The sequence below is a fragment of the Tripterygium wilfordii genome, chromosome 3 (genome assembly GCF_013401445.1).
Source record: "Tripterygium wilfordii isolate XIE 37 chromosome 3, ASM1340144v1, whole genome shotgun sequence".
NCBI lineage: Eukaryota > Viridiplantae > Streptophyta > Magnoliopsida > Celastrales > Celastraceae > Tripterygium > Tripterygium wilfordii.
In genome coordinates this window covers 153,454-181,271 of record NC_052234.1, presented here as the reverse complement: position 1 = coordinate 181,271, position 27,818 = coordinate 153,454, and the positions used below count along the sequence as shown (strand labels likewise).

The window sequence follows — 27,818 nt, the reverse complement described above, 5'->3', positions numbered from 1 at the left end:
ATGTTTGATTAAGAAATGACACTAATAATAGGAAATCGATTCTTAGTAATCTCATTTAGTTTTATGATAGATTGCCTATCCACAACTCCTACCTATATATATATATATATATATATATATATATAGAAAACAATGTAAAATTATTTGGAATTTTCCATTTTGTGAACTTCCAACAAAATTAATGTAAACACCATATATATGTTTATGATATTCAAGATTACATCAAACACATATATAGGTAGGTTTATCTAATTTGAAGCCTAACTCATGATGCCGCCGTGCTGATGTATAATGTATTCTAACTTTCTAAGCTTTAATCCCCACACATTAATTTTATAACATTTGTTTAATTTACAAAGTAGCAATTGAAAATATAGCTTTTTCTTTGATTACACATGGGCTATGACTTAAATTCAATGCATGTAGCACAAGTCAAATAATTGAATCAACAGAAAAAAGAAAAGAAAAACTTGTAAAGTTTTCACACCATGTAATCATTCACACATCCATCTATCACGTAATTTTCAAATGTTATAGACTACAAAATGACATTAACATATTGTCTAAAGATATTGATCCAAATTATCAAATTCACTACAAATATATATATATATATATATCACATTAAGCTAATGATCATATTTATCCAAATTATAAAATTCACAACATATATATAGATGCATTAAGCTAATGATCATAAATGACATAATACACACTGATATGTAATAATCGAATATGAAAATCATAACATCGTCACGGTCAACGTAGATTGTCACATGACTTGTAGTGCTTTTTTCACATACCTCCAGTTGTTATTTATTTCTTCCTTACGAAATCTTGCATAACGTCTCTAATCCTATTTATAATTTACGCGTTTCTCTCTCTCTCTCTACTCTCTACTCTTATCCTATACATACATACATACATACATACATATATATCCACTTGCTCTTCCTTCACGAGCAATCTTCTCAGGCCTTTAATGGCTTCCATTACAACAACGACAACAACAATCACTCTAAACGGCGTCGCAAGACCTCCGAAGAACAGACTCGCATGCTTCTCCTTCGCAGCCTACGCGAAGTCCCTCATCGATCACCTTCAGTCCCTAAACATACCCCTCCTTCCGGGTCTCACTGATGAAGAATTCTCTGCGGTGGAATACTCTTTTAACCTCTCTTTCCCTCCTGACATCCGCTCCATTCTCCGAGAAGGCCTTCCAGTGGGCCCTCACTTCCCCAATTGGCGATCCTCTTCCGAGCAACAACTCCGCATCCTCATTGACCTCCCTCGATTAAACCTTCTCAGGAACATTTCCACAAACAGCTTCTGGGTTGACTCTTGGGGGGAGAAACCAGAAATCATTGAAGAAGCTGTAAACAAAGCCAGGCTGTTTATTGATAAAGCGCCGCTTCTTGTTCCCGTATATAGGAACTGTTACATTCCTTGTACGCCGAACGTTTCCGGGAGTCCGGTGTTTTATGTCGATGACCGGGAAGTGCGTGTCATAAGTTATGATGTGACGAGGTTTTTTCAGGAAATTGAGTTGGGTGTTTTCCGGTCGGTTGCGTTGGGCAAGAGGTTTAAGACTGATGCGCCCGCTTGGGCGGCAACCACCGCTAAGAGGATTGAGTTTTGGACTGAGGTTGCTGAGCGTGGACGGAGAGTGGTGGCGCGTGCGCCTACCCATGGGTGGTGGATTGAAGGTGATTTAGGGCCGTGTTTGGAGGAAGTGTTTTGGAGGTTGAGAGATGGAGGGTGGGGAGAAGAGGATGTACGGGAGATGATGATGATAATGGACGGCTCTGATGAGGGCAAGAGAGGTGTAGTGGAGGGTGTGAGTGTGGAGTTGGACGTGAGAATTCTTGCAATTGTATTATTGCGTGGGGGGTGGAGCATGGAAGACGTGGTGTACTCGCTTGATCTGGACGATGATGAGTATCCAAACAGTTGTTCCAGGGAAAATAATAGTAGTGATTATCAAATTATAAGCGGTATCAATCAGTTGACGCAGTTCCAATCTCTTGAGGTCTGATTTCCTTGGCTCTCAAACATTTCTGTGATAGTGAGATTGTCTCCACTTAATTTCAAAGATGACTGCAGCACCCTATATATGTATAGGTTTGACATATATTTTGGTTCATAATTCCTCATCCTCTATAGACCAGAAATATACACAAGAAAGAAACACATCACATTTGATTTATTGCATGTGCTCTAAATAGAAATGCGATGAATTGAATTGGTTGTATACTCATACCTTCTCAAATGTAGTTAATGGAAAGGAGTAGCATGATTTCTTAATTCCTTATGAACAGTATAAGGAAAAATAAAGGATAAAAAAAAAAAAAAAAGACAGTAGACATACAGAATAAGATTACAAACCATTTGGGGACAAACCAAACCTTACCATGAATACGTACGAGACTTTGTAATAAGAGAAAATGGCCGGCATATCTAGTGCTGGAGACCAGAGGGAAAAACATGGGAATAAAATGCCAATTTCTCATTAAAAAAACACGTACCCATTGTTTTTCCTTTAATTTAATTTGACAAGAAAAGAAGAAGAGAACAAACAAGCCCAATAGAAACCATGGAGGGTGGGAGCCCATGGGATTGCTTACACCCGGCCTTTCATTTCAGGAGCATTTTAGATTGGGTCCATTGGACTTTGAAGGCCCATTTACTCAACTTTCATTGCCTTGAAAACGATAATAGGAGTGAGGCCAAGGGATTCACCTTCCAAATTAAAGCTCAGAAAATGGCGATGTCGACCGTCCGATCTGCTTTCCTCCGAAACGCTCTTCGTGGGGGCTCTCGAACCTCCGTTCTTCCCAAGAGACGCTTTTCCTCTTCCGCTCATCACGACGATGCCTGTAATTCTCTCCCGCCCTTTATCTATATATATATATATGAATAAATGTGTTTCTTTTTATGTATGGATGGATCTTGATTCGGCTTTTCTATGTATGGATGGATCTTGTTTGGGTCAGTTTAGATCTGATTATGGTAAATCAGACGCTTGACGCCCTTTGGTTTTGAAAGGAGATATTCGTTGTGCGGCAATAGTTAGGGTAATCGATCTTATCGTATACTCCATGTCTTGTTGCTGGAATACTATTGGATGGGATAGGAGTCGGTTACTGGAATTAACTACGCAGTTGCTTCTATTTTTATTTTTTTTTGAGATAAACTAAAACAAATTCGTCTAATTTTAAACGTTTTGTTTCTCTTATTTTGTTGACGGAACAACTTAGGTAATGAAATTGAATTTAAATTCTGTTGTCAGATGAAAGGGTTTTGCATTCTGATTCTGATAGAAATTTTTTCACCTTCTGATATTATATCATTGGCTTAATCTTATTTTCCTATATCTTTAACCTTCAGATGAATCGGCAAAATGGGAAAAGATAACATACTTGGGAATTGCTACTTGCACTATTTTAACCATTTACAACCTATCAAAGGGACATCCCCACTACGAAAAGCCTCCTGTGAGTACTGTTGTATTATTATTTAATGTGATACTTTCTTTATTTAATAGGGAGTAGACATTCCTGACGTTAATTACCCATGAAATCAATGTTTGAGGGTGGGGTAAAGAGCCACAATTGCTACATTTTGAGCTTCACCTCAGTTTATTTTTAACTCAATTATCTGAGAATATGCCTAAGTTATTGTAATTTTGGTCAACTTATTTTTGCCTCCATGTATGCAGCCGTACCCATATTTGCACGTTCGCAACAAGGAGTTTCCATGGGGTATGTTTGCTTGCATAGATATGCCTCTAAATTTGCTCTTCGTTCTGCCCTGAAAAATGTTTTATCCTGTTGTCAAAGTTGGGTTGTCTTTTTTTTTTTTGAACTTAAACATTCATAGAGGTATGCAATTTATCTAATGAGAGTCAGAGCAGCTGTTAATGAAGTCCAGATCTTTTGTTTCTTAGGGGGTTCTTTTAAATTGGAAATTTTTGTTGTGCCACTAATCAGGTGCAAACTAGAGATTATCCAAATTTATAGGAACTGTTCATCTGTGATGCTCTATTTGGGTTTTGGTAACTATGTCAATGGAGAAGTTTCTTTTTACACAAGTATATGCCTCAACCAAGGTCGACGTATTGCTGTTGGAGTCATATATAATAATTTTAATATTCTGAGATGATATTGTTAGTTTTTGGGCCTCTAAAGCATATATTTGTGTGCACTCTGACATTTACAGTAACTACGGGGTTTGTCATGGCTTGTTAAATTGAAGTACTCGTTGTTGAAATCAGAGGTTAATGGACCCAAGAATGCCAAAGAGCATCACTTTGGAACCTCTTACAAAGGCTGCTAGTTTCAATGTAGATATTATTTTGTCAATTGTGTGATCCCTCTCAAAGCAATTAGTGATTTATTTTTGAATCCAGTGCAATTGAGGATTGTTGGGAGCCTATTACCAAGTTAACGTGGAAGATGTGATAGAAAGGATAAAAGAGGAGTAACAGAAAAGAGGAGTAACAATGAACTCTTTTTTTTTGATTGGAAACAGTGAGCGAAACAATTATACTATTCGAGAAGCAGATTATTGACCTTAGTTCTGTGCTTTCATAGTTGAAAAATTATCTGTTTCTTTTTTTTTTTCCTTTCCTAAATAGTCCAAAAACCTGTTTGTAGCTGCCATCCATCATCTCCTTCTGTTTTTTTTTTTTCTCATACAACTTTCATTTCAACACATCAATAGGGGTTTGGTACTCATGGCCACTGCCTGATAGTTTCTTCTTAGTTTCACTTTCTTGGGGTGTACATGTTTTCTGTTGGCAATGGGATGGGGATTATCTGGCATATTTTTTCTTCTAATTGCTTGCCTGAAACCAAAACAGTAGAGTTTCTCTAAGCAGATTCTTGACCGACCTTCTTTGCTTTCATTCTTGAAAAATTATGTTTTCTTTCATTTCCAAATATTCCAAAAAACAGTGTGCTGCTGCCATCCATTTTTTCCTTTCGTTTTTTTCTCATGCAACTTTCATTCCAACACATCAACAGAGGTTCGATACTCTTGGGCAGTAGTGACCAAGAGTTCCTTCTTAGGTTAACTTTCTTGAGGCTTACATGTTTTTTGCGTGCAATGTGATGGGTATTTGTGATTGTGTTTGAGTTCCTGCATATTCTTGGTTATTTCCTGCATAATATGATTTCTTTATTGTTATTTCTTGGCATTGTTAGAAAGTATTTTTTCCCCGTGTTCCTCTATATAATTTTCAACGCTGTATTTCTTAAGATGTAATTGCTGTTATTTTTATCTGATACACATTTTTGTGCAATTCAGGTCCCAATGGTCTCTTCGAGACGGAACACCACTAGGATTGTTGGCCCTGCACATTAATTTCTGAAGTTATTTCGTTCCTGGTTTCTGTAGCAGGATCCATCAGGCAAACCTGGATATGTGTTGGATCTCTTGTTTAAACTTTCATTTTGAATTTGATTGTGAATGTTTAACTTGCATATGACAAGTTTGTCCAGGTTATGTTGCTCAATAAAATCGATGTACGATTTCAGTTAATTTTTTTTTTCTCTCCATTTTGAGAATTTGGATTGAGACTCTTGTTCAAGTGGAAGCTAAGAGTTTCTCTAAGCTAATTATCAATTAACTGTTTCGGAGCCAAGGTGTTACATTTGTTATCTTGAAATCAGAATTTGTTGTATTGAGAGAGCAAGATGTTGGACAGCTCGAAAAGGAACAACCGAGTCTGGTCTCCTCTGTCCAGGGTGCAATGGATGACAATTCAGAGCAGTTGGGTTGGCAGACATTCAGATCTTGTCGCAGATATGTCCAGGCCTATTTTTAATATCTATTTTAGTGTTTCTTTCATCCTCTATGAAAAAAAGCTTTTGAGGAGGAGTTGGAGAGAATATATAACGTGCCGTTTACTTGTGAACACAAATAATAAACACCATGTTTATGTAACAAACACGCATGATGAAAGCAGAGTGTGCCTTTACAGCCCTCAGCAAGGTAAAGCTTCACACCAAAGAAGATGGACTAGATGGTCAACAACGTCCTGAAAGAATACAATTTCACGAGAGACAGCTTTAGGTGGGGAGCATTATTTGCCGGGAGTGTTAACTTGTCTCATTCAAGTTCAAGTTAGAGGTTGCTAAGGAGTTTTCATAGACAGCTTTAGGTGGGGAGCATTATCAGAAAATGTAGGAATATGAGGATCTATCTACCAAGCAGGCTAACATAAATGACTATATGATGGAGTCTTCCTGTAGGCCTAAGTTTGCCAAGAAAAGAAAATTCACAAGGAGAAAAGATCCTACCATGTGATACTAAAAGAACAAGAATTAAAAACACAAATAAAGCCCAGCTGAAACCTCCCATGGATATATTTGAGTACATATAAAAAAATCCTCAACATGCCCTAACAAAGTTGGAAATACTATTCTTTTTGCACCGTTACTACAAAATAAGGCACAAACAAGCAAAGGACCTTTCAAAATCTCAAATCATTACAATGACATTAATACAGTAGACAGAAGACTACAACCAACATAGCAGATGGTCACTCAGCTGCTTCACCACTGTCATTCCCTTCACTTCTGGTTTCTTGCAAGGATTCTGAACCTGTGTGAGAATTTGGCTTGTCTTGGGGTTTTGAAGAGTCAACTGAGTCATTCTGGTTCCAACCAGTATTACTATTGGTGCTTGCATAGCCCTCCGTTTCTTCTTTGGAGACGGAAGAACTAGAAGAATCAAATGACTCCTTTAGTCCTTCATCTACATGCCCATTTGCATTGGCATTGTCATTGGTGTTGCTCTGAACAGTGTTCTCACTCTCATTTTGATTCGTATCCGCACTTTGAACAGCATTCTCATTCTGACTTGCATCAGCGCCCTTGTTAGCATCTTGGAAGCCTGAAGAATCAGTAGAATCAACACCCTGCACAGCATCAGGGTTGTTGTTTGTGTTTGACGATGCAGATGTCTCTTGAAAGCTCGAAGACTCTGAAGAATCAACTTGTTCCTTTTGATCAGCATCAGCATTGCTGTTTGCATTTGAGGATTTGAATTTCTCTAGGGAAGTTGAGGAATCAGTTGTATCAGTATTCTGGCCTGCATCAGCATTGCTGTTTGAGTTGTATGCCTCTTCAGTGGTTGAAGACTCTGAAGACTCAACTTGCACCTTTTGTCCAGAATAGGAATTGTCATTTGCGTTCAACGTTAGGACATTTTTGTTTGTTCCCTCTACTTCAGAATCATTGTTGGAGTTTTCAGTCTGAACTGCATCATTGTTCTTGCTTGCCAATGAAGTAGCAGAATTGGTCTCTTCTGAAGTAGATGTATTCGAGCCATCAATCTGTCCATCAGATGCATTTAATTCAACGGTGGCAGAAGAATCAGTAGACTCATTGTTAGCTTCATCTTCCTTTACGGAATGCATAGCATCTAAAGATGATTGCTCATTATTTGTGACTGGGTTATTATTCTCAGTTTGTTCCAGTAAAGTCGTTTCTAAGGTAGAGTCATCTCTTCTTGATACCGTTTCATCTACTCTCTCATTTTCATTCAGTACTGTACTACCTGCATCCTGTTGCAGTTCTTCAATTTCCATAGCAATTGTGGAATTATGGTGACCAACCTCCTCTTGCATATTAGTCTTGTTTTTATCCTCCTCGCTGGTGCTGGCCTTCGTGGAATCATTATTTTCTATCATTTCATTACCTCCCACATTAGATACCGAGTCATTCTGTTTGTCACTTACCATATCTCTATTTGTTTTGGTGTCAACCTCAGACTCATTGGATTCACTGTTTTCTACCTTCTCTTCCCCATTAGAGCCACCCAGATCACTGTGCTCGTTTGCATTCAGTGAAATTTGAGTTTCATGGGCAACTTCACTTGAAGCATCATCCCCCTTGTAATGTTGTTCTCTTGCATCCTCAATTTTCTTCTCATTTCCATCGTGAATCTGATTATTTGACGAACTTGACTCCTCACTCTTTACCTCCTTCTCTTCCATCTCTCTTTCTTGATTTTCCATCAAATTGTTTCCTTCTCCAGCCTCTTTATCCTCACTCTCTTGATTCTGTTCTAAACTTCCCTTTTCTTCAGGTCTGTTCTCTTTGGTCTCTTCACTTTCCGTAACTTTGCTCTCCTTTTTCTCATCTTCTTCACCATTCTTCTCTTTACTGTTATCACTGTCCATCTCTAAACTCAATTTGCTTTCCTTGCCTTCATCATCTTTCTCCTTGCTCTCTTCAGTCCCACTGTCTTCACCAGAATTCTCCTTGCTCTCTTCGGTCACCTTCTCTTCATTAACATTTTCAATGCTCTCTTCTTTCAACTTATCCTCAATAACATTTTCCTTGCTCTCTTCTGTCCTATTGTCTTCACCAGAATTCTCCTTGCTGTCTTTGTTCACCTTCTCTTGAATAACATTTTCAATACTCTCTTCTTTCGACTTATCCTCAGTGACATTTTCCTTGCTCTCTTCTCCTTCTTTCTGTCCATCTATAGAATCTTCTCTCTGCCCATCAGCCTGTTCATTCTTATCTGGATCTTGATCGTGAATCTCGTCCTCCGCACTTGACTTATCATCCACCTCAGGCTTGCTTTCTTTTTCTTCATTTTTTCTCTCTTCATCTTCTTCCTCTTCCTTGTGCCTCATATCTCGAATTGGTGGATCCTCCACATCTGGGTTGAGGTCCTTTCTCCCTAATTTTATAACTTCATTACTGCTTTTAGTTCTCTCTTCATATGCCACTTTCTTATCTTGATAATGCCTGACTTGGTAAAGCAGCCAAATGCCCACACAAACCAAAAGACAGACTTGTACAGCATGCTTGACCTTAAGACCATTAGATCTCTGGTTCCGTCGAGGTGATGACCTGAACATGATTATTCTGTTGATCTCTGAGAATTGTTCTCCCGCGGTCACCTACAAAGATTCAACTTCTATCCGTATGAATAGCTAATAAGTGCATTCAAATCTAAACATCTGCAACAAAAAATGTAGACTCCTGCAAAGGAAAAATGCAAAGTTTAACACTTTCGAGTAGTGGCAGTGAGCCAGTGACATGAAACAAACACAAACTAATCAAAACACAACCTAGACATGAAATCGGAGGAATAGTGAAGTACCAACATGTGTCAAGTGGAAGATATTCAAGATCATATCGAAATCTCTACTTGAACTTGGATAACCATCAATCAAATTGGTGAAAATTTCATAGAGAATGCTCTATACAAGCCAGCAATAAATCATCTATCTTCTTCATTCAATCTTACAAATCCATTGAAACAGGAAAGGCGTAAAGCGAATCCGATTGATGTGAAGAATAAATTTTGATGTTAAAGAAAATGGAAGCCAAAACAAGGGTTGTGAAATGCAGAAACAGAGCGCGCTTGATAAATATGGAGATCTAAACCTTACATGCATGTATGTAGATCCAAAATCCAACACATGCAAAATGAAAAACATACCCAGAAACTAGATAGTGAATAAAACAGCACTTGTACATCCAATGCCCAAATGTCCGAAATGTGAGGTACCGGTGTGTCTCTCCCTCCCTTTCTTCTTGATCTTTAGTAGTCGGGGGATTTGGATCTGCAGAAAGCCGCTTTAAAACCACACCACATGTATTCAGGAACTTGAAAAATAGAAAGAGGAGAGATCTCTGTTCTGTCCCCGTCCTTCTCCACTACACGCCACTGAAGGCGCGTGATTCACTGGTCCCGAGTCGGTGAAGGAAACGATGTCGGTTAGTAGGTTCAATCAAGCTTTTTTTTTTTTTAAAACAGTTAATCGGTTATGAATGTCCCGCCACGTGTGCACCTCAGCCTCTCCATCACCGTCATCGCACCAGAACTCCTTTTCAAAGACAAAAGTAGAGAGAGATTGATTTTGCAAATGTCATTATGCCAAATTTTGCTTTGCGTACAATCTCGTGTGGTCTAAGGCAAAGCCCTGCACATCAAATCAAATATATGATAAAACGATAATGAAGTTTGGCTTAACAAGCTTACCAAGTAATTGGAGAACTGCCATTGCCTTATCATTAGACGCTTGTAAACAACTAATTATAGCTTAAAACTTAACAGCTGCAAATCTGCAATGTAGAAAACTGGATTTCTTTCGTTAATCAGAGACTTCCCATAGCAAAATGACATTGCTTTTTCACCACTCATTTATGTATATTGGACGCCGTCGGAAGTGGCTTTGCGTCCATTAGTGGTAATAGATGACACAGCAGAGCAAAGCAAAGGGTCCATTTCACGCTGTCAACAAAAGAATGCTCTCGAGTATGGCAACAAATAGTTCAATATCCGGCTTTCTACCCCCTTCGTTTGCAGTGAGGGGCTGCAATTAGTCTATCATCATGATGACTACCTCCTCATGGCTTTAATATCCATTTACCAGAGCCAGCTTGCTAGAAGCTACCGATGAAGAAGCACCACTCGTTAGATGTCCCATTTTTGCAAGCCCTCTATTTCTGTAGAGAATGCATCTTTCACTTCCATAGCCATCTAGTGTCACAAATAAACTACAACATGGTTTTATAAACTGACCCAACTGGAGCCAGGTTGCTTCATCACCCCATTGTTCTGCATCAATTCTCTTATATTAGCTGCTTCTTCCCATTCACCAGCAGCTGCATAAATATTTGACAAAACCACATAAACTGAAGACTCATCGTTCTCAGATTCTAACAGATTCTGGGCAGCCAGTCTACCTAACCTTGAATTGCCATGAGCTGCACAAGCACTAAACAATGTCCACCAAACTTTGGAATGAACTTGAAAATGTGTATCGTTTATTATTCTTTCCACCTCATCAAAATGCCCAGCACGACTCAAAAGATCAACAACACAAGAATAATGATCGTCACCAGGCACAATTTCGAAGCTATTAACCATGGAATTGAAAATTTGAATGCCATCATCAACTAATCCTGTGTGACTGCAAGCAGAAAGAAGAGTAGTGAAGGTAGTTTGATCAGGTTTGACCCCGAATGCTTGCATTGCCTCAAAGCAATCCACAGCTTCCCTTCCTTGCCCATGCTGTGCATAAGCAGATATCTGACCATTCCAAGAGATTACATCTCTTTCATTCATCAAATTGAATATCCGCGAAGACCAATCTAAAGCCCCACATTTAGCATACATAGTCATAAGAGCATTACCTAATGATGCAATAGAGGAAAACCCCTTCCTTAAAATGTAATTATGAATCTGTTTTCCTTGTTGTAAGGCTGAAATCGACGCACAAATGCTTAGTACAATACTGAAAGTATATGCATTTGGCCTGAGTCCCGAGTTTAGCAGGTTGGAAAATTGCTCAAAGCCTTTCGTTGGCAGCCCATTTAACAATAATCCAGAAATAACAGTGTTCCAAGAGATCAAATTCTTCGGAGACACGTGAAATATTTGGTATGCCTCATTCATCAACCCCTGCTGGGAATATGCCGAAACCAATGCATTAGAAACATAAATTTTTGAGATAAGCCCATTTTTTATTGCAAGACTTTGAATCATCTCCACAACCACTACAAACTCTGAACTTGTCAGCAAACTTCCAAAAGTGAACTCGTCTGGTTCAATGCCTATCCTCTGCATTTCTGCATAGGCCAAGATTGCTGATCTACCTAAATTCATTTGAGCATAGCTTGATATCATAGTATTCCATGAGACAAGATCTTTTGCTTCCAAACTCCCAAACACCGTGTAAGCAGCACGCAAATCCGCAAAATTTGAATACATGGTGATCATTGCATTGCCAACAGAAGTATAAGCTTCAAAGCCCATCTTAACAGACAGGGCATGAACTTGATACCCAACGCTTGCATCCAAGCAAGAGCTCATGAGACTCACAAAAGTCAGATCCGTAGGCTTCATATAAGTTTCTAGCATTTCTATGAATAATTCAAACGCCTCTTCAGCTCTTCCCAAACTCACCAAACCATCAATCATCACATTATAGGTGATCTGATCATACACATAATTTACCGCTTCGTCAAATGCCGTATATGCATCAACAACATTATGACAGTTAAAATACATGGTGAGCAAAGCATTGACCACAGACGGTCTAACGAAGGACCCAGTTTTGATCACCAACGAATGCACTTGCCTCCCAAAATCGATTAAGTCCACGAAGCACTCGCTCAAAACACTAGCATAACTATAATTGTCATGTATAACACCCAAACGATGCATCTCTCTAAATAAGCCAACTCCAATGTCCTCGTGGCCGTTTTCCATACATCCAGTAATCATCGCATTCCAGATTGCCACATCCCTCTTCGGAATTTTATCGAACAACTCGCAAGCAAAACCCACATCCCCATGCTTCACACAAGCAGACAACAGCGTCGTCCAGGAATAAAAATCAGGGTCATGGATGTCACTGAAAACCTGCTTCACCGAAACTAAATCACGTGCTTTTGCATAGAGCGAAAGGAGCGTGTTTGCAACATGATGAGATGCCACGATGAGGCCAGTCCGTGTGGCATAAGCATGAAGCTGGTTGCCAAAAGAAACATTCCGGGCATTTGCGCAGGCAGTGATGACCGTGGAGAGGGTGTAGTGGTCGGGTTTAAGATGTTGATATGATTTAAGAATTTTGTCGAACAGATGGAGGGCGTCATCGTAGCGAGCTGAGCGCGTCAGAGCTGCAAGTTTTTGGTTGAGTTGGAGGAGTCTGACGTGGTGTTGTTTTGTGGCTGATTCGGTTATGCTTGTTATGCTCCGCTGGTGAAAATGTAATTTCCTCCCAAGTGTCCCTTTACCGCAAGCTTGCATCTTTCTCAGTTAATCAAAGTTCATCAGGCAGTTTTCCGGTGGCCAGCAGGTATTTATATGAATTTTATTTATGCCGGTTGGCCGACATGTCGGGCCATTTCCTTTTGACCGTACGGGTAAAAGTGAGCAATTAACGGTATCAGATCTACGTTCACGCGCAAACAATACATTAAAAAGTAATAAATAAATAAAAACACTGAAATTCTGAAACTTATTAATAACTAGCTACGCCCACAGATCTGAATATCCAAAAGCGATAGATCCCTCAATGCGGTTTAGTTACTGATCCCAAGGTAATATCTTTGCTCCTCGCTATTTATCTCATTGTCAAATGCTGTTAAGCAATTGAAGAGATTCCTGGATTCGGGTGTGATTTTCTTCCATATAAATTTTCCTTCTTTATTGAAATTGTGGGCTGTAATTGATGTTTTCTTTAGTACTTTGATTATAGACGAAGTAGTTCAGCACTTAACCTGGATTTCAAAATAAGATTGAGCTGTTATTTCTGCAATGAATTTTGTTTTCCACTTGCTTGGATGCTGAGGAAAACTAATTTCCACATGCCCGGCCTTGTATGGCTATTTCACTTCATCGGTCCGACTGTGTTAATTCTTTTACTGGAAACTCATTTCCACTTTTCTCTACGCAGCAAAGAATACATGTAGAAGGTAAGTTGCGAGTTCGAGAAGTTCAGAATAATTCGTCTTTTTTGTCTCAGGTTATAATGATTTGCGACAACCTGATAGTCTTGTTTTTCAACCTCGGATGCATGGGGCTGTTGTGCAGGCGCAGCCCAGCAATTATGTTTAAAAGACGCAGCCCAAGAAACCTCCGTTACTAATAGGATAGGATAAGTTAGAGAGGTTAAGGGTGATGAACTGTGGCTGTACAAAAATTCCACCTCCTTGCACAGATCGTACAATTCATAATCTAGTCCTAAATTGAGAAGTAATTACCTTCAAAGTTTCTGGAAATAAACCAGCAAAATATTAGGGAACCAAGGCTTTTTTCACTTACTCAAATGCTGGAAAAGACGCTCTATTTGTAGGCGGTTTTGAGCCTTGCAGCCCTAGGACATTGTAATACTTGTAAGCATTTTTAATGGCCTTTAGACTTCACATTATTTGTGTTTGTGGGGGAATTCAATACTACAATGCCCAGAAACAATATCTAATGCAGAATCAAACTATCTAGTTAATGTTTACTCAATTGCTTCTGAAAAATTGAATATCTTCCAAATTATCTGCTGGTTATGATGATGCCTTCCAGAAAATCTACTGGGATAACTTTGCTTGATTATCTCCTGAAAAATCCCTTCACCATTTATTTTCTTACATCAGGATGAGCTAGGGTAGGTTGGAAACTGTATCATGCAAGTAAATTTCAATTTCTTCTTCCTCCAGCTTTAGAGCAGTGTGTAAATTGCCTTTTTTTTTGTCTATCTGTTTATAAAAACTAATTTTCTCATGTTTCTTTTAATCTACGTAGATTTTTTGGATTTGGTAGTTCTTCACACTGGTAGTTATGTCAAGGCGACAAGTAAGTTCCACACGGCGACTTGTCGACAGTGGAAGCTTTCCATTTGCAGGAGCATTGCATTCAAAGTCACGTTCCTCTCCCTTTTTATCCATTGGCCTTGTCCTCCTGGTACAGAGCATATTTATGGGTCATTTTCTCTACTGCCAATTTATTTTCTAGCATGTATAGTGTAGTACTTGGTGCTGAAACTATAGTTATTTGAGAAACAAGCATATCTAAATCTATTAATAACATACCCACTTATGTTTTTCCTAAATACTAAGTTGGTCAAATCCTAATTGGGTTTTTCTTTCTTGAAAATTGCAGGGAGCATTTCTTCTTATTGCCTATGCTTATAGTGGCTCAGGTGGGGTACATTTTGCCTATGCTTCTTTAGTCTTTCTGTTAGATGTACTGTTGGTTATTTCGAAATGGTCCAAATTTGCTTCTGGCTATTGCATGCAACTGTTGGACATCATTAATCTTTTTGTGGTTAAGCTTTAATGGTGCTAATTCTTTTCAGTTTTTGTGAAATGCAAAACCTTGGTTCTTTCTTTTAAGTTGAGAGTTTTATCTGGTACCTAATTCGTTGGGGTTACTTTTATTATTTGAATACAGGTGTATTTGGAGGTGGCAAAGAGGCTCTAAGTAAGGTGGAAGGTAATGTATAGTTTACCTCTGAATTCTGCTTTTAATATTTATTTCCTTTACCTCTGAATTCTGCTTTTAATATTTATTTCCAGGACATAAATGCAAAAAAAAAAAAAAAAGATTTTGTTGTCATTTATTGTTTTGGGCTTTGAGTTTCTGTTGTCATAATGTACATTTTAAACCAGTCAATGTATTATAAGATTAGAGCTCAAGATTGGAGTACCTTTTTCCTATTATTTTGGTAGGCATACAATCACTAATGGTTAATGGAGTGTAAACAGATGAGAGCAGCACCAGCACCTCCAGGAAACATAATAGTTAGATCGTGGGGTTGGGATCTGTTTATCACCAGTTTCCTTCATTATTTTCTGTCTGCCTTTTTATGTGCATGTAGTCGAGCATGAAACAGCTTCCTATGTTCCTCTTCCTTCTCGACCCCTCAAGGATAAGAGAGATGAAGGGTAATGCAACTCATCATTGAGAATGGGGTAAAAAAGAAAAATTCTTTACCATAAGTTCTGTTGAAGGAGAAAATAACTCCAAAATCCAAAAAGCTTGAACGTTTTTATGCCTTATCTATGAAGTACTCAATTTTATTAATCTCGATTTAACCCAACATGATCTTGGAAAACTGAGCTGTCTGTCAGTATGATCTGTTTGAAAACCATGACCATCTCAACATTTTGCTAGAGGAACAGCTTGATTTGTTACTGGTCAGAGCTGAATTTTTTCGTCAATGAAAATATCCAGTTTAGTTCGGTGAACGCAGTACGCATCCCCCATCAAGTTCATGTATTAATTTTACTGAATGTTATGTCCAATTTCCTGTTATAGGTGACTTTTCTTGCACATCAGAAGTTCAAAGTGCAATACCTATTTTGAAGAAAGCATATGGTGATGGCATGCACAAAGTCCTGCATGTGGGCCCTGATACTTGTTCAGTAGTATCTAAACTGTTAAAAGAAGAGGACACTGAAGCTTGGGGTCTAGATCCGTATGACATAGAGGATGCAAATGCAAACTGCAAGAGTCTTGTGCGCAAAGGAATTGTGCGTGTGGCTGATATCAAGTTCCCCTTGCCCTACAGGGCGAAGTCATTTTCTCTCATTATTGTCTCAGATGCTCTTGATTACCTGTCTCCAAAATACTTGAACAAGACTCTTCCGGAATTTGCAAGAGTTGCTGCTGATGGTCTTGTCATATTTACAGGTAATTCCCTTGAACTCTTCAGTTCTTTAGACACCCGCACACAGACACTAAAGATCCACATATGTATGTAGGATCTATGCATGTCTCTAAACTAATTTCTATGTTTACTTGTCGCCATAATATTATTTGTAGTGACGAAACAGCAGATACATCTCTCTTGGCATATGCATTTGTAGAGTCAACAAATTTGGACTTAGGTGAAAGTCTGTAAAGATGTTTACCTTGTTAGGCATATGCATCAGTTATGTCAATGGTCCTAGATGAAAGTCAGTTAAGATGTTTAGCTTGTCTGGTGTCTCATTCTCATGTGCAGGTTCACTCACAACATTCTGCTTAAGTAGGCTTGCTCATATTTCAGTGAATTAGGAATAAAATGATCCCTGATATTTTCTCTATTGATAATTCATCATCCAGATTGCTATTACTGTTTACAGTATTCAGATTAGGCTTTTGGACATATATGTAGCCCTTGAATAATTGAGTTCTACCAGTTCATTTAATCCTTGTGTTCCAGTATTTAATCTTCTAATGTAGACAGCTTTTGACATTCAATCTATGCACACAAATAGGCTACGCAATTTCAAACTGTGTTTATAGTTTCCATTTTTATGGTTTAGGTTCTCCTGGTCAACAGAGAGCTAAAGTTGCAGAGTTATCTAAGTTTGGACGACCGGTGAGTGCCTTATCTGGTGATTTTATAAGTTCCCGCAGCGATTCATGTTGGACTTCTTTTACACATGGACAAAATTTAATGACATAATTGCCTTATCATATTCACTGTACAAAGTTCCTTAAAGACATAACCATAAAGCTACAAATAAAAGTTTATTGCCATGACTTATAGGTAATGCATCATGTTCTTTGTTTCTCTAACAAATAATTTTCGTCTAATATACCAGTTTGACCTTATAGCTGACACCTATATATATATTTTTGTCATTTCTGTAGGCCAAAATGCGGAGTTCATCATGGTGGATTCGCTTTTTTGTGCAGACAAGCTTAGAAGAAAATGAAGCGGCCATTAAGAAGTTTGAGCAGGCTGCATTAAAGAGGTCATACAAGCCAACCTGTCAAGTTTTCCACCTCAAACCGTACCACTAATATTAGAAAATCCGTAACTTGAATATTCACGATTTTTGTTTGTATGCAATGAAAACTAAGTCTATGATGACTGTCATCAGCTGTCATGCAAAGCATACCTTCTGCTTGGCAATTGAATTTGGTAAAGCAGATGTTGTGGGTATGACCTTATGTATTGGCCTTGGAAAATTTAGAGATTTACTTTGATATATATATATATATATATATATATAGTATTTTTGATAGCATTATCCCTATGCTTTTCACTACAGGTAATCAGGCATAGTCTCCCCATCTTTTGTTGAGACTGAGAGGAGGCCAAATGCAACAAAAGGAAAATATTTATGGAGTCCCTCCAGCTCCAGTCCACTTGATTTCGCAAAACAAAGGAAAAGATTCGATCTTGGGCCATTTGAGGTTAGAACTATTAGATATCAACATTGGTCGAAGAGGCCCATAGGCTCCAAACTTAATTGGCATTATCTGAACCCATAACTAGTACGTACATATGATTTTCTAAGCAAGCAAACAATGATTTGAACTCCTAATCTCACAACCAGTGCTTGATCGGGATTGTTCCATTCGAAATAGGGTGACAGCCTCATATCGTGAAGAAAGCCTGCAATGTGCTACCTGGTAGGCGGCACAAGGAAACATATGCTCATGGCCTGAACTGTGAACAGAACAACAGGCTAACTAAGCTTCAAGTAGGGTCCAGTTCTCACTTGGAATAGGCCCAAATAGAGGCCGACATGCATGACCCATTTGATTTTCTTCTCTTACTGATCAACATGATTCATTATCTATTATAATGTGGGCCTTTAGGACAACAATTATATGTATTGGGCCTTGGATTCTTGCTTATGCTTGGACTACCACAATGACTCAATGAGTGTTAGAACATTCTCCTTTGGGTTTCATTACTCATCCTTGAGTAATTACCACATCCATCCATCCATCAGTGTCCATCGGTAGGCCATCAAAGTTTAACAAGATTCACTATCATATATAGCTAGGCTGGACTGACGAGGAGGTCGCAATTGGGGATGGTTTTATTGGTTTTAGTTAAGATGGATGGGAAAACTGAACAAATTAATAATTAGGAACAGGTTTCATAAGAGCATCGATCTTATATATATGCATGCATGCATGCTGAAAGAGATTGGCTTTCACTTCAAGAATTATCCTTTTCTTTGTTGCGGATTAATCACTGGTCCTCATCTAATAATTAAATGATCAACACATTATATATTCAAGTCAATCTTGAATGGTTCCAATTAGTTACTAGATAACCCCATGAACAAATTAGTCAGCCGTCTTTACTCTTTACTATAGAAGAAAATGAAAGTAACACAACATATATATATATATATATATATATTCATAAGGTACGAACTGCCTAGCGCTATGGCATTGAATTGACCCTGCATATAATGGTTTCCAAGTACTTGCTCCTAAATATATTCAACGCTCGAAGCGGTAATCTTGCATGCATGACTTCTTATTCAAGCATTAATTTACGGCACAATTGACAAGTCGCAGGGATATATACATAGATATAAACAACACTAATGACACGTAACATCATTCATCGATCCAAGTTGAATTTTCTTTGGCGAAGTCTAATTCCTTTACGACCTTCCATTAAAGTCAATGGTTGAAGAAAAACAAAATCTCTGCACAATTGGATTCAATATATATGGGTTTTCTCACCTTAATTAGCCACGTCAGCTACAACCAATTACATTATCCGTTTTGAGGTTTCGATTCCCGTGAAAATAATATCGGATTACTCTCACATGTTTATTCTTCTTGGGCCTAGCAATTGAGTCTTTATCCAAGTCATTTAAGCCTATAAAAAGGTCTAGATGATTGTAAAAGAGTAGACTTGCCCTTATAAAGAACAAATAATCTTTACATCTTTTGACGTGGGATAACAGGATTACGGCTGTTTTGTTTGTAAGTATTGATTCTATTAAAGAAGCTGATGAGGGTAGTTTTCGTTGACCTCCTAAGTGAGGCCCAAGAGGAGGGGGCCCTACGTTATTGAAGAAAGGAGGGAAAATGGTCGATGACAATGTTTCCTAAGAAGCATGTGAAGAATGAAGTAATAACGTGAGATAGCATGTTACTTGTCACGGATGAACTGGTGTCTTCAAAATGGCCCATTGAGCCTACATTCTCTACTTAGCGAGCTTGCTAATATAAATATGAAGTTGTTGTGTATGGGTATGAATCAAGCTTTTGTGCGAGCTGGCCTGACGGCCCAAGTTTAAACTCATATTAAATGTCCAAAGACAAACTTGTATGGTATTATTCTCGGTTAGGAAGAAAAATTAATAAATCAGGGTTTTGTTTTTGATATGGTGATGGGGGCATTTAAAAGAGGGTTTCACATGCAATAATAACCCTATTTCTACTACAAAACCACGTGGCCCCTCGCCCCCTCCTCCCAATCATTCAATTCTTTGATCCTCTCAAGTGATTAAAAGAGTGATTATTATCTCCCCAATTTGAGAAGTTGAATGATATGGGTATCAATTAATAACCCTCTAGAGAGTCTTAACATATGCCAAAATGTTTGCGCTGCTTGTGCCACCGTGGAAGGGTACCAATTCATATTAGGTCTTGGAGTTTATCGACAAAACAATAAATTAATGACTCCAATGGAGGGTGTAGAAATGCCTATCGCGTTATTGGGGATTCCTAATCATGTCTTTGTATTGTCGACCTAAGATTGCATCAATCATGTCATTCTAGCTATATGGGAATGGGAGACCCCATTGGCATTGATATTAGTAGGCATCCCATTGGCATTGATATTAGTAGGCGTATGTGGCATGGTAAGCAGGAATTAACGCAGGACCACCTACTTAAGCATTTGACTTTGGCTTCATGGAGCTTTCAAGATAAATTAATTATGGCTATATATGTACAAAAAAGAAAGAAATTAATTAGCGCTTCAATCAGCATCGCCATTTTTTAAGATAGCTACTAGTGTTCTCATTGCACTACTATCACTTTCAAGCCTTTCATCATGACAACTTTTTAACTTTTCATTATGGATTGCCATTGGTAAATCGGAGGTCAAGAGGCTAATTCATTTTACATAGTGGTGTGTATACATACACATATATATAGGAATTCTCCGAATGAGCTTTTAAAAATAAAGTCCTAACTTTTAGGGTTCAAAATATTTTTTAAAAAAATATATTTATGTTTTGATCGGTTTTATGAATCCAACGATATATTTTGTAATATTTTATTTGATATTATACGTTAGATTAATTTCAATAAGTAATCTAAAGGTGATCAACTTGAGGGGAAAATGGGAAAAAAAAAGAAGGAATATTATCAGAAGAGGAAATTAAATAGAAGGAACAAGATGGATAGTGAATGTTTTTAGTACTCTTTATAGGGTTACTTCACAGTTGCTTCGTATGTATGTGAGTGACCCAACTTTTGTGTGATCATGCGCTGTCCCTCACTTTTGTTGAATCAAATATAAAACAAAAGTAAGATTATACCAAAAAGAGAATTAAAAAATTAAGGACCTATAAAAATCTTGGGACTTGATTTCCCACCACCACCTCACCCACCTACTTTACCATCAAAGTTCACCCTCTTTTTTTTTTTTCGTCTTCTTTTTGTGACCTAGAAAGGACTTCTTCACTATTACTTCAAGTGAGCTAGGATTTACTCATTATTACTAGTCTTTAATTACGCTTCAATAACCAACCTTATTTACAATAAATCTGGTAGCCAAAACTGAGGGCGGACGATTGGTTATGAGTTGTTTTGGCGACTAGTTTTGCCTTTCACTATGACATTATATTCCCGGCCAATCTTAATCATCTATCAATACTCACCACCCTGCGTTCCAATTAAAGATCATTTTAGGTCATGTTACTTACAGTGGTAGGTTTGTACTCCATTAATTAGTTTGCTCGCTAGGCCGGACCATATACTCGGGAACCCACTTGATGGAGAAACTTTGTTATATTTGAACAATACAACAAAAAAGCAAAGCCAGAAAGACCACATCAAGTAGTAGAAAGTATGACTACATTTTCACAGTGGTATTTATTGCCATTTTTCAATGATTTTGCATGGTGGTTTGAATCCGTCAAAACTCAATTTTACATTGGTGGGTCGATAATATTCAAGAACAAACATTTTTTTGTCATTCCATGAACTGCCTATACATTTTTTGTAACATATCTAGCTATGCATGCCTTGTTTCCACTAGAAATAAATTCTTTATGTTAATTTAACTTGAACGAACAAAAAAATAGAAATCAAAATGAAAGAACAAAGATTACAAAGGGTGTTCGGTTGGGAGGAACTTTTATTAGAAAAGAACCAAAATTAAGGAGAAATGGGAGGTTAAAGAGGGAGAAAATGGCCGACATGGGGTTAGACGGGTCTAATGGTACAAGGGAGCATATGGACCCTCCTTGCACACTCTCGAGAGTCCAGAGTTTGTATTGGGGGGTTTTGTGGGGTCATTCAATTCCCTGCTATTCGCAGTGAGATTTGCTGTCGGTGTGACTTTCAAACACACAGTCGCACTTGGGTTGATCTCAATTCAATGTTGTTCTCATCACAATTTCAAGACCTTTTGGATGAATCCCACGCGACTATGTTGCTGGTGGAGCACCCGTAATAGGATCCTAATTATTATAATTATATTTGTGATAATTCATGAATTGATTTATTAATAATTTGAAGAGAGGACATTGGCATTATACGTAATTTGTTTTTGTTTTCACTACATGTAGTAATGTAATTATTATGGAAATCCGTGCTGTGTCCGAGGGACGGTGCTAAAAGCGCGTAGAAATAATAGGAGTTCGATAATAGAAAGTAGCATTAAAAAATGAAAATGTTGTCTCCACGGTCAAAAGTGGGTTTGTCAAGCTGTCGTGGGTTTGGTCACTTGTTAAGGTACTACATATATGCTACATTTGCAATAGACTTCTCCACTACTACACCAACCAAAAAACCACCAATTCCTTTCCTTTCCATTCCCATTCCCATTCCCATTCCCATTCCCATTCCATCCAAAGCCTTACAAGCACTCCTCTCTCTTTCTCAAGTCTTCAAGTTGTGGATTATTTTCCATTTCAATCACAGAACAGAAATTAATAATGAAGTTGCTGTCTAGGAAAGCTACGTGCAACTCTCATGGCCAAGATTCTTCATACTTCCTAGGATGGCAGGAATATGAGAAGAACCCATACCATGAAATCAACAATCCCGACGGCATCATTCAGATGGGTCTTGCAGAAAACCAGCTCTCATTCGATCTTCTTGAGTCATGGCTTGAAAAGAACCCTGACGCAGCTGGGTTCAAGAGAGATGGTCAGTCCATATTCAGAGACCTTGCTCTCTTCCAGGATTATAATGGTCTCCCAGCCTTCAAAAATGTAAGCTTAATTAAATTCTCTTTCTCATTTATATATATATATATATATATATATATATATATATATATATATATGCTAAATTAATATTTGGCATTTATTTAACTTATTTAAGTTGGTACAAAAATTTATAATTATGCTTGTGAAAATGACTTGCAGGCATTGGTGGAATTTATGTCAGAAATAAGAGGCAACAAAGTCTCCTTTGATCCCAACAAGATAGTCCTCACTGCCGGTGCAACTAGTGCCAATGAGACCCTCATGTTTTGTCTTGCTGACCCCGGCGACGCCTTTCTTCTTCCAACACCATACTATCCAGGGTACGTAATATTAATTGTAAATAATGACTTAAATATTAGTTTTGCATGAAATGTACGTTACTAATTATCTTCTATATATATTACTTTTAATTGTGTTGCAGATTTGATAGAGATCTCAAGTGGCGAACAGGGGTTGAAATTGTACCAATTCATTGTGCAAGCTCCAATGGCTTTCAAATTACTGAACCAGCTCTCCAACAAGCCTACCAAGAAGCACAACAACGTAACTTGAGAGTCAAAGGTGTTCTTGTCACCAACCCATCTAATCCTCTAGGCACATCAATGACTCGACCTGAACTCAATCTCCTCCTCAACTTCATCACTGAAAAAGATATTCATCTCATCAGTGACGAGATTTATTCCGGAACCGTATTTAGCTCTCCGGGGTTCGTTTCCATAATGGAAGTACTCAAGGAGAGGAAATGTGACATTAACACTAGTCAAGTATGGAACCAAGTCCATATCGTGTATAGTCTCTCAAAAGACCTTGGTCTCCCCGGTTTTCGAGTTGGCGCAATCTACTCCAACGATGAGATGGTTGTAGCCGCAGCGACAAAGATGTCAAGTTTCGGCCTCATTTCGTCACAAACTCAGTATCTTCTCTCTGAAATGTTATCTGATAAAAAGTTTATGAACAAGTACATGAAGGAGAACCAAAAGAGGCTTAAACAAAGACATCAAATGCTCGTCTCTGGTCTTGACAAAGTGGGCATAAGCTGTCTTAAAAGCAATGCTGGCTTGTTTTGCTGGGTTGACATGCGACATCTCTTGAGGTCCAATACTTTTGAAGCTGAGCTTGAGCTATGGAGAAAGATTGTCTGCGATGTTCGTTTGAACATCTCTCCTGGCTCTTCCTGCCATTCTACCGAGCCAGGGTGGTTTAGAGTTTGCTTTGCCAACATGTCCGAAGAAACCTTAAGCATTGCAATGGGAAGATTGAAGACATATGTGGACTCCATCACCAATATTAATACTATCAACAACCACCGGAACGCCAAAAGTTCTAGAAGAAGGTCACTCACCAAGTGGGTTTTCCGGCTATCGTTTGATGACCGTGAGCCTGAACAACGATAGTCTGGAGTCTCAAGTTTTTTTTTGCCAAGAAATTTTTTTGGCTGATTATCTTATTTTACTTTAAAAAATATATATATAATGTAGAAAATGCACTCGGTCCCATGTGGATTAGAAGTGGCTCTAGCTTTGTCTATACAAATTGTCAAGTTCTCCTTCCAAGAGAAAATCTTCTCCATTCTTTTACTGTGTGATTTATTATAATATTAGAACATGTGACATCATATGATGCAAAATGAATAACAAAGAAAGTCCATTTTATCTTCTAATTATTATTCTATATACATGCATATGTGATGATATATACATAATACATGTGTGTGCGCGAATGTGTTTGAATGGTGGCGCAGGGCGAGATAAGTGGGCTATAGACGGTGAGTGATAAGGCTGTATATGTATGTTGCCGACGGTCTCATTAATTCTCACTCAGGCTCAGCCGACCATTATCTATCTCTCTGAATGTTCTATTGTTTTAACGGTGACTTTTGACGTTGTTTAAGCGGAATGAGAAGGGTGATTAACTCTTGAGAGTTTTATAATTACTATGTGATGCAATTTTTGTGCGGGTCAACGCCACCTAAAAGTCAAAGGGCATGAGTACGTGTTACTTTCTAGCAATATTCGTCTTAGTTATCATTTATGTGTTTGAAAATTGAAACAAAGCTAGCTTTCTGAATCTTGAAATAAAAGAAAGCTTGAGACATTTCATTAACTGATTGTGTGCTGCCTGGGGTAGTTTTTAGTCATGTCCAACTCTGTACGCAAACTCACTCCCCAAGACATGTTAAGAGTCCAACGCCTCGTTGATGAGTGCTAACGCGGTTTTGGAATTTGAAACCAAATCATATGAAGTCAAAAGATTCTCATTCAATTCTCATGGAGTAGTACTTTTTTGGCCACGTATTATGTTTTGACCTAGCTTACCTTGTTATCATGTGAAAAACTTTTGTGTTTTGACCTAGCTTATCTTGTTATCATGTGAAAAACTTTTGTACGCACAGACTGGCCCATATCGGATGTTCAAAGAACATATTTGTATGATGTCGTTCTCGATTACCCAAAAAATGAAAAGTAATCAATACATTTTCAAACAAAAGAAAAACCCTAAAATTTTATAAATTACATCCGATCCCAAAAAAAATCAATTGTTTTGTATCTCAATATCTCCCATAATTCACTCTCGATAAACCATGGTCCAGATGTAAACGTACACACAGTAGGTATATACCTTTTCTCACAATAAATATAAATTTTTTTTGAATAATATTCAATCAGAATCCTCTGAAAATTGGTTTAAATAGACGACCACCAACACAATCATATCAAGATATATTTTTTTTAACAAAGATCAATCATAGCCCATGTTATTAATAGAGAAGCAACTAGTGATTAGGATTTAGGATATATTGCTACGACTTTGTGAAAATGTTTTGAAAGGCAAAAATCAATCGTTTATCATGCAAATATGGCAAGACTAATCATTGCAATCTAATAATAGAATTTAACATTTTTATACATTAATGACATCCATCATATCATATCTTGTACTAAAGTTAGTAGTCGTGATATATATATATAAACCTAGCTAGATTAACTAATTAAGACTATTTTGATATAGCAGTTACATTAAGTTAGGGTTCGTTAAGTTTTATTAATATAATAAGTACTGACCAACTAAACGATCTTTCTTTTTTATCCTTTATAAGATGAAATATATATACATATATAGTATATATATTTCATAAATATAATAAAGAATATATATAGATTATTATTGAGGTCAATTATGTACTTATGTAGGGTAACCGAGATATTCTAACATGCAAAAATAATTTATATTTATTTAATAACTACCTACCAAATTAAAATTATGTAACATTTAATAAATGTAGAAACTACAAACCGACTAAATTTTGGTATGACGTCACTTTTCCAAATGTTTCCTTGCAAATTTGAAGCAAAAATATATTTAATTTTTTTTAAAAGAATGTACATTTAATTATATCACATTAACTACATAGTATTGGAGATTTCTTTGGGACATGATTTTAATAAAGAAGATTGGATTCTTATAATTTCTCTTAAATCATTGATGGTAGACAATGATTCAAATACAATAATTTCGAGTTTCTTATAACGTACTTTCAAGAAACAAGAAATTCATAATTAAGAACAATATTTTATAATTAAAAAAAATGAAGTTATTTTAAATATAATTTGTTGGGGTTTTCAATGATCTGCTGACTTTATACCTGTGAAAACGGTTCATGATCCTGCATGTGATGTGAGTTTGGTAGTTCTCCTCGGTGGGTGAGGACGAATATTATCTTAAAAATAATTGGCATCTTATAATGAGAAATTGAGAAATAGAAAGGGATTAGTGGGAATTTTGGTCGATTTCCATATTCTTATTGATTAATTATATAAAATCTTTTGGTCATTTAATCTGGTCATATCTAGATCATAATGTCCAAACCAAATGTCAATGCCGTTTTTGTGGGCACATAATTAGCTTAATTTTTTTAACAAATCGGAGATTTTGGGCGGCTGATCATAGATTATATATTATATTCCTGCAATATTATAAGTTCAAGACTGATAATTCGTCATTTTCTTTTGTGATAATCCATCCTACTGCTTATTTTCTATATATATATATATATATATGAAATGTCCGGAACAGTAGAAGAAAAGAGGCATGTCACATATATGTTTGAGTCTACTTTGATTGTGCGAGAGAGATACTCTCCATTTGAGAGTTGAGAGTTGAGAGTTGAGACCGAGTACATATACTAATTAAATAATAAGATTTTAAAAGAGGAGAATATGTCACATAATAAAAATTAATTTACCTTGCATGGTATACCACCATATCTTAATTAATTACTACTGGAATTTTAATTAGATGGTCTTTATTGAAAAGTAGTACAGGTCATGTGATATTACAGCATTAATCATGTCATTAATTAATTAATTAGTCTTTTCACACAGACAAGAAAAGAAATGAAAAAGAGGTAGAAGCGCTTAAGACACCAACATTACAATTAGACAACACCCACTGGAACACTGCCACTCATGTCCAGACAATGACAAGAAATTAATTAATAGATTATTAATCCATCCAAAATCTTAGTTAATTAACCTCAATTATCTGCAGTAATTAATTAATAAATTTTAACCTTCCCTATCCCAAGAATAACTATATAGTAAAAAAGCAGGCATATATAAATAATATTTGGATTAATTGATTGGTGTCAAGTTCATGTACTTGTTTTCCAGTTGAAGGGGGTGGGGGCATTAGGGGACAAATTAGATTACGTGAGAATGGGAGTCATGTGGGTTTCACATGAGCAAGCACATGTTGGAGAACATACAACACCTGCAACAACAAATTAAATATATGTGCATATATTATTTTTGTTTTTATATATTATTTGATAATATACGAGCTAGTATTTGGTCGAGTGGTAGAGGTATAACTTAGAGCTCATATATATTCAATTCCTAGAAACAACTTCTTCACATATTATGTGAAGATAACATCTATATACATTCAGTTCGTCTCCGATCCCGTCTACTACAAGAGTCTTGTACATAAGAATTGTTTAGATTATATACATATATTATTTGAAGGGAAATCAATGTGTTTTTCAAAACTTGATGGTATGACCTCCATTTGGTAATGCTTTGATTGAAGTAGACAGAGGGCCATGTGAACATGCCTCTTGTAAAGAATTTCTTAGTAATCAATGGTAGGGTC

The 27,818-nt window shown here is 37.2% G+C and overlaps 6 protein-coding genes across 8 annotated transcripts; 4 read left to right on the top strand and 2 right to left on the bottom strand.

The window, feature by feature from the left end:
- Window positions 1-982: 982 nt before the first annotated feature.
- On the top strand, window positions 983-2,035 carry LOC119992621. The gene has a single exon (XM_038839414.1). The coding sequence runs from the start codon at window positions 983-985 to the stop codon at window positions 2,033-2,035; it is 1,053 nt and encodes a 350-aa protein (XP_038695342.1).
- Window positions 2,036-2,578: 543 nt separating this feature from the next.
- Window positions 2,579-5,541, top strand: LOC119994783 (cytochrome c oxidase subunit 6a, mitochondrial-like). 2 transcript variants are annotated; one of them, XM_038841263.1, is made up of 4 exons: window positions 2,579-2,876; window positions 3,388-3,494; window positions 3,719-3,761; window positions 5,308-5,541. In XM_038841263.1, the coding sequence occupies exons 1-4, from the start codon at window positions 2,594-2,596 to the stop codon at window positions 5,340-5,342; spliced, it is 468 nt and encodes a 155-aa protein (XP_038697191.1). In that variant the 5' UTR covers window positions 2,579-2,593; the 3' UTR covers window positions 5,343-5,541. The 2 variants fall into 2 exon arrangements, with proteins under 2 accessions (XP_038697191.1, XP_038697192.1); XM_038841264.1 differs by lacking the exon at window positions 3,719-3,761.
- Window positions 5,542-6,339: 798 nt separating this feature from the next.
- Window positions 6,340-9,669, bottom strand: LOC119994726 (dentin sialophosphoprotein-like). Its single transcript, XM_038841255.1, has 2 exons — window positions 9,466-9,669; window positions 6,340-8,920 (listed from the first exon to the last, which is right to left on the bottom strand). The coding sequence occupies exon 2, from the start codon at window positions 8,876-8,878 to the stop codon at window positions 6,545-6,547; it is 2,334 nt and encodes a 777-aa protein (XP_038697183.1). The 5' UTR covers window positions 8,879-8,920; window positions 9,466-9,669; the 3' UTR covers window positions 6,340-6,544.
- A 94-nt stretch (window positions 9,670-9,763) lies between these two features.
- LOC119994742 (pentatricopeptide repeat-containing protein At3g49740) lies at window positions 9,764-13,005 on the bottom strand. The gene has a single exon (XM_038841256.1). It carries the CDS (start codon window positions 12,781-12,783, stop codon window positions 10,540-10,542), a length of 2,244 nt encoding a protein of 747 aa, XP_038697184.1. The 5' UTR covers window positions 12,784-13,005; the 3' UTR covers window positions 9,764-10,539.
- On the top strand, window positions 13,002-17,462 carry LOC119994758 (probable pectin methylesterase CGR2). 2 transcript variants are annotated; one of them, XM_038841257.1, is made up of 7 exons: window positions 13,002-13,076; window positions 14,272-14,430; window positions 14,629-14,668; window positions 14,920-14,961; window positions 15,787-16,161; window positions 16,779-16,834; window positions 17,110-17,462. In XM_038841257.1, the coding sequence occupies exons 2-7, from the start codon at window positions 14,308-14,310 to the stop codon at window positions 17,260-17,262; spliced, it is 789 nt and encodes a 262-aa protein (XP_038697185.1). In that variant the 5' UTR covers window positions 13,002-13,076; window positions 14,272-14,307; the 3' UTR covers window positions 17,263-17,462. The 2 variants fall into 2 exon arrangements, with proteins under 2 accessions (XP_038697185.1, XP_038697189.1); XM_038841261.1 differs by lacking the exon at window positions 13,002-13,076 and adding an exon at window positions 14,027-14,155.
- Window positions 17,463-22,246: 4,784 nt separating this feature from the next.
- LOC119995304 (1-aminocyclopropane-1-carboxylate synthase-like) lies at window positions 22,247-24,293 on the top strand. The gene is made up of 3 exons (XM_038841775.1): window positions 22,247-22,670; window positions 22,827-22,987; window positions 23,089-24,293. The coding sequence occupies exons 1-3, from the start codon at window positions 22,392-22,394 to the stop codon at window positions 24,059-24,061; spliced, it is 1,413 nt and encodes a 470-aa protein (XP_038697703.1). The 5' UTR covers window positions 22,247-22,391; the 3' UTR covers window positions 24,062-24,293.
- The last annotated feature ends 3,525 nt before the right edge of the window (window positions 24,294-27,818 follow it).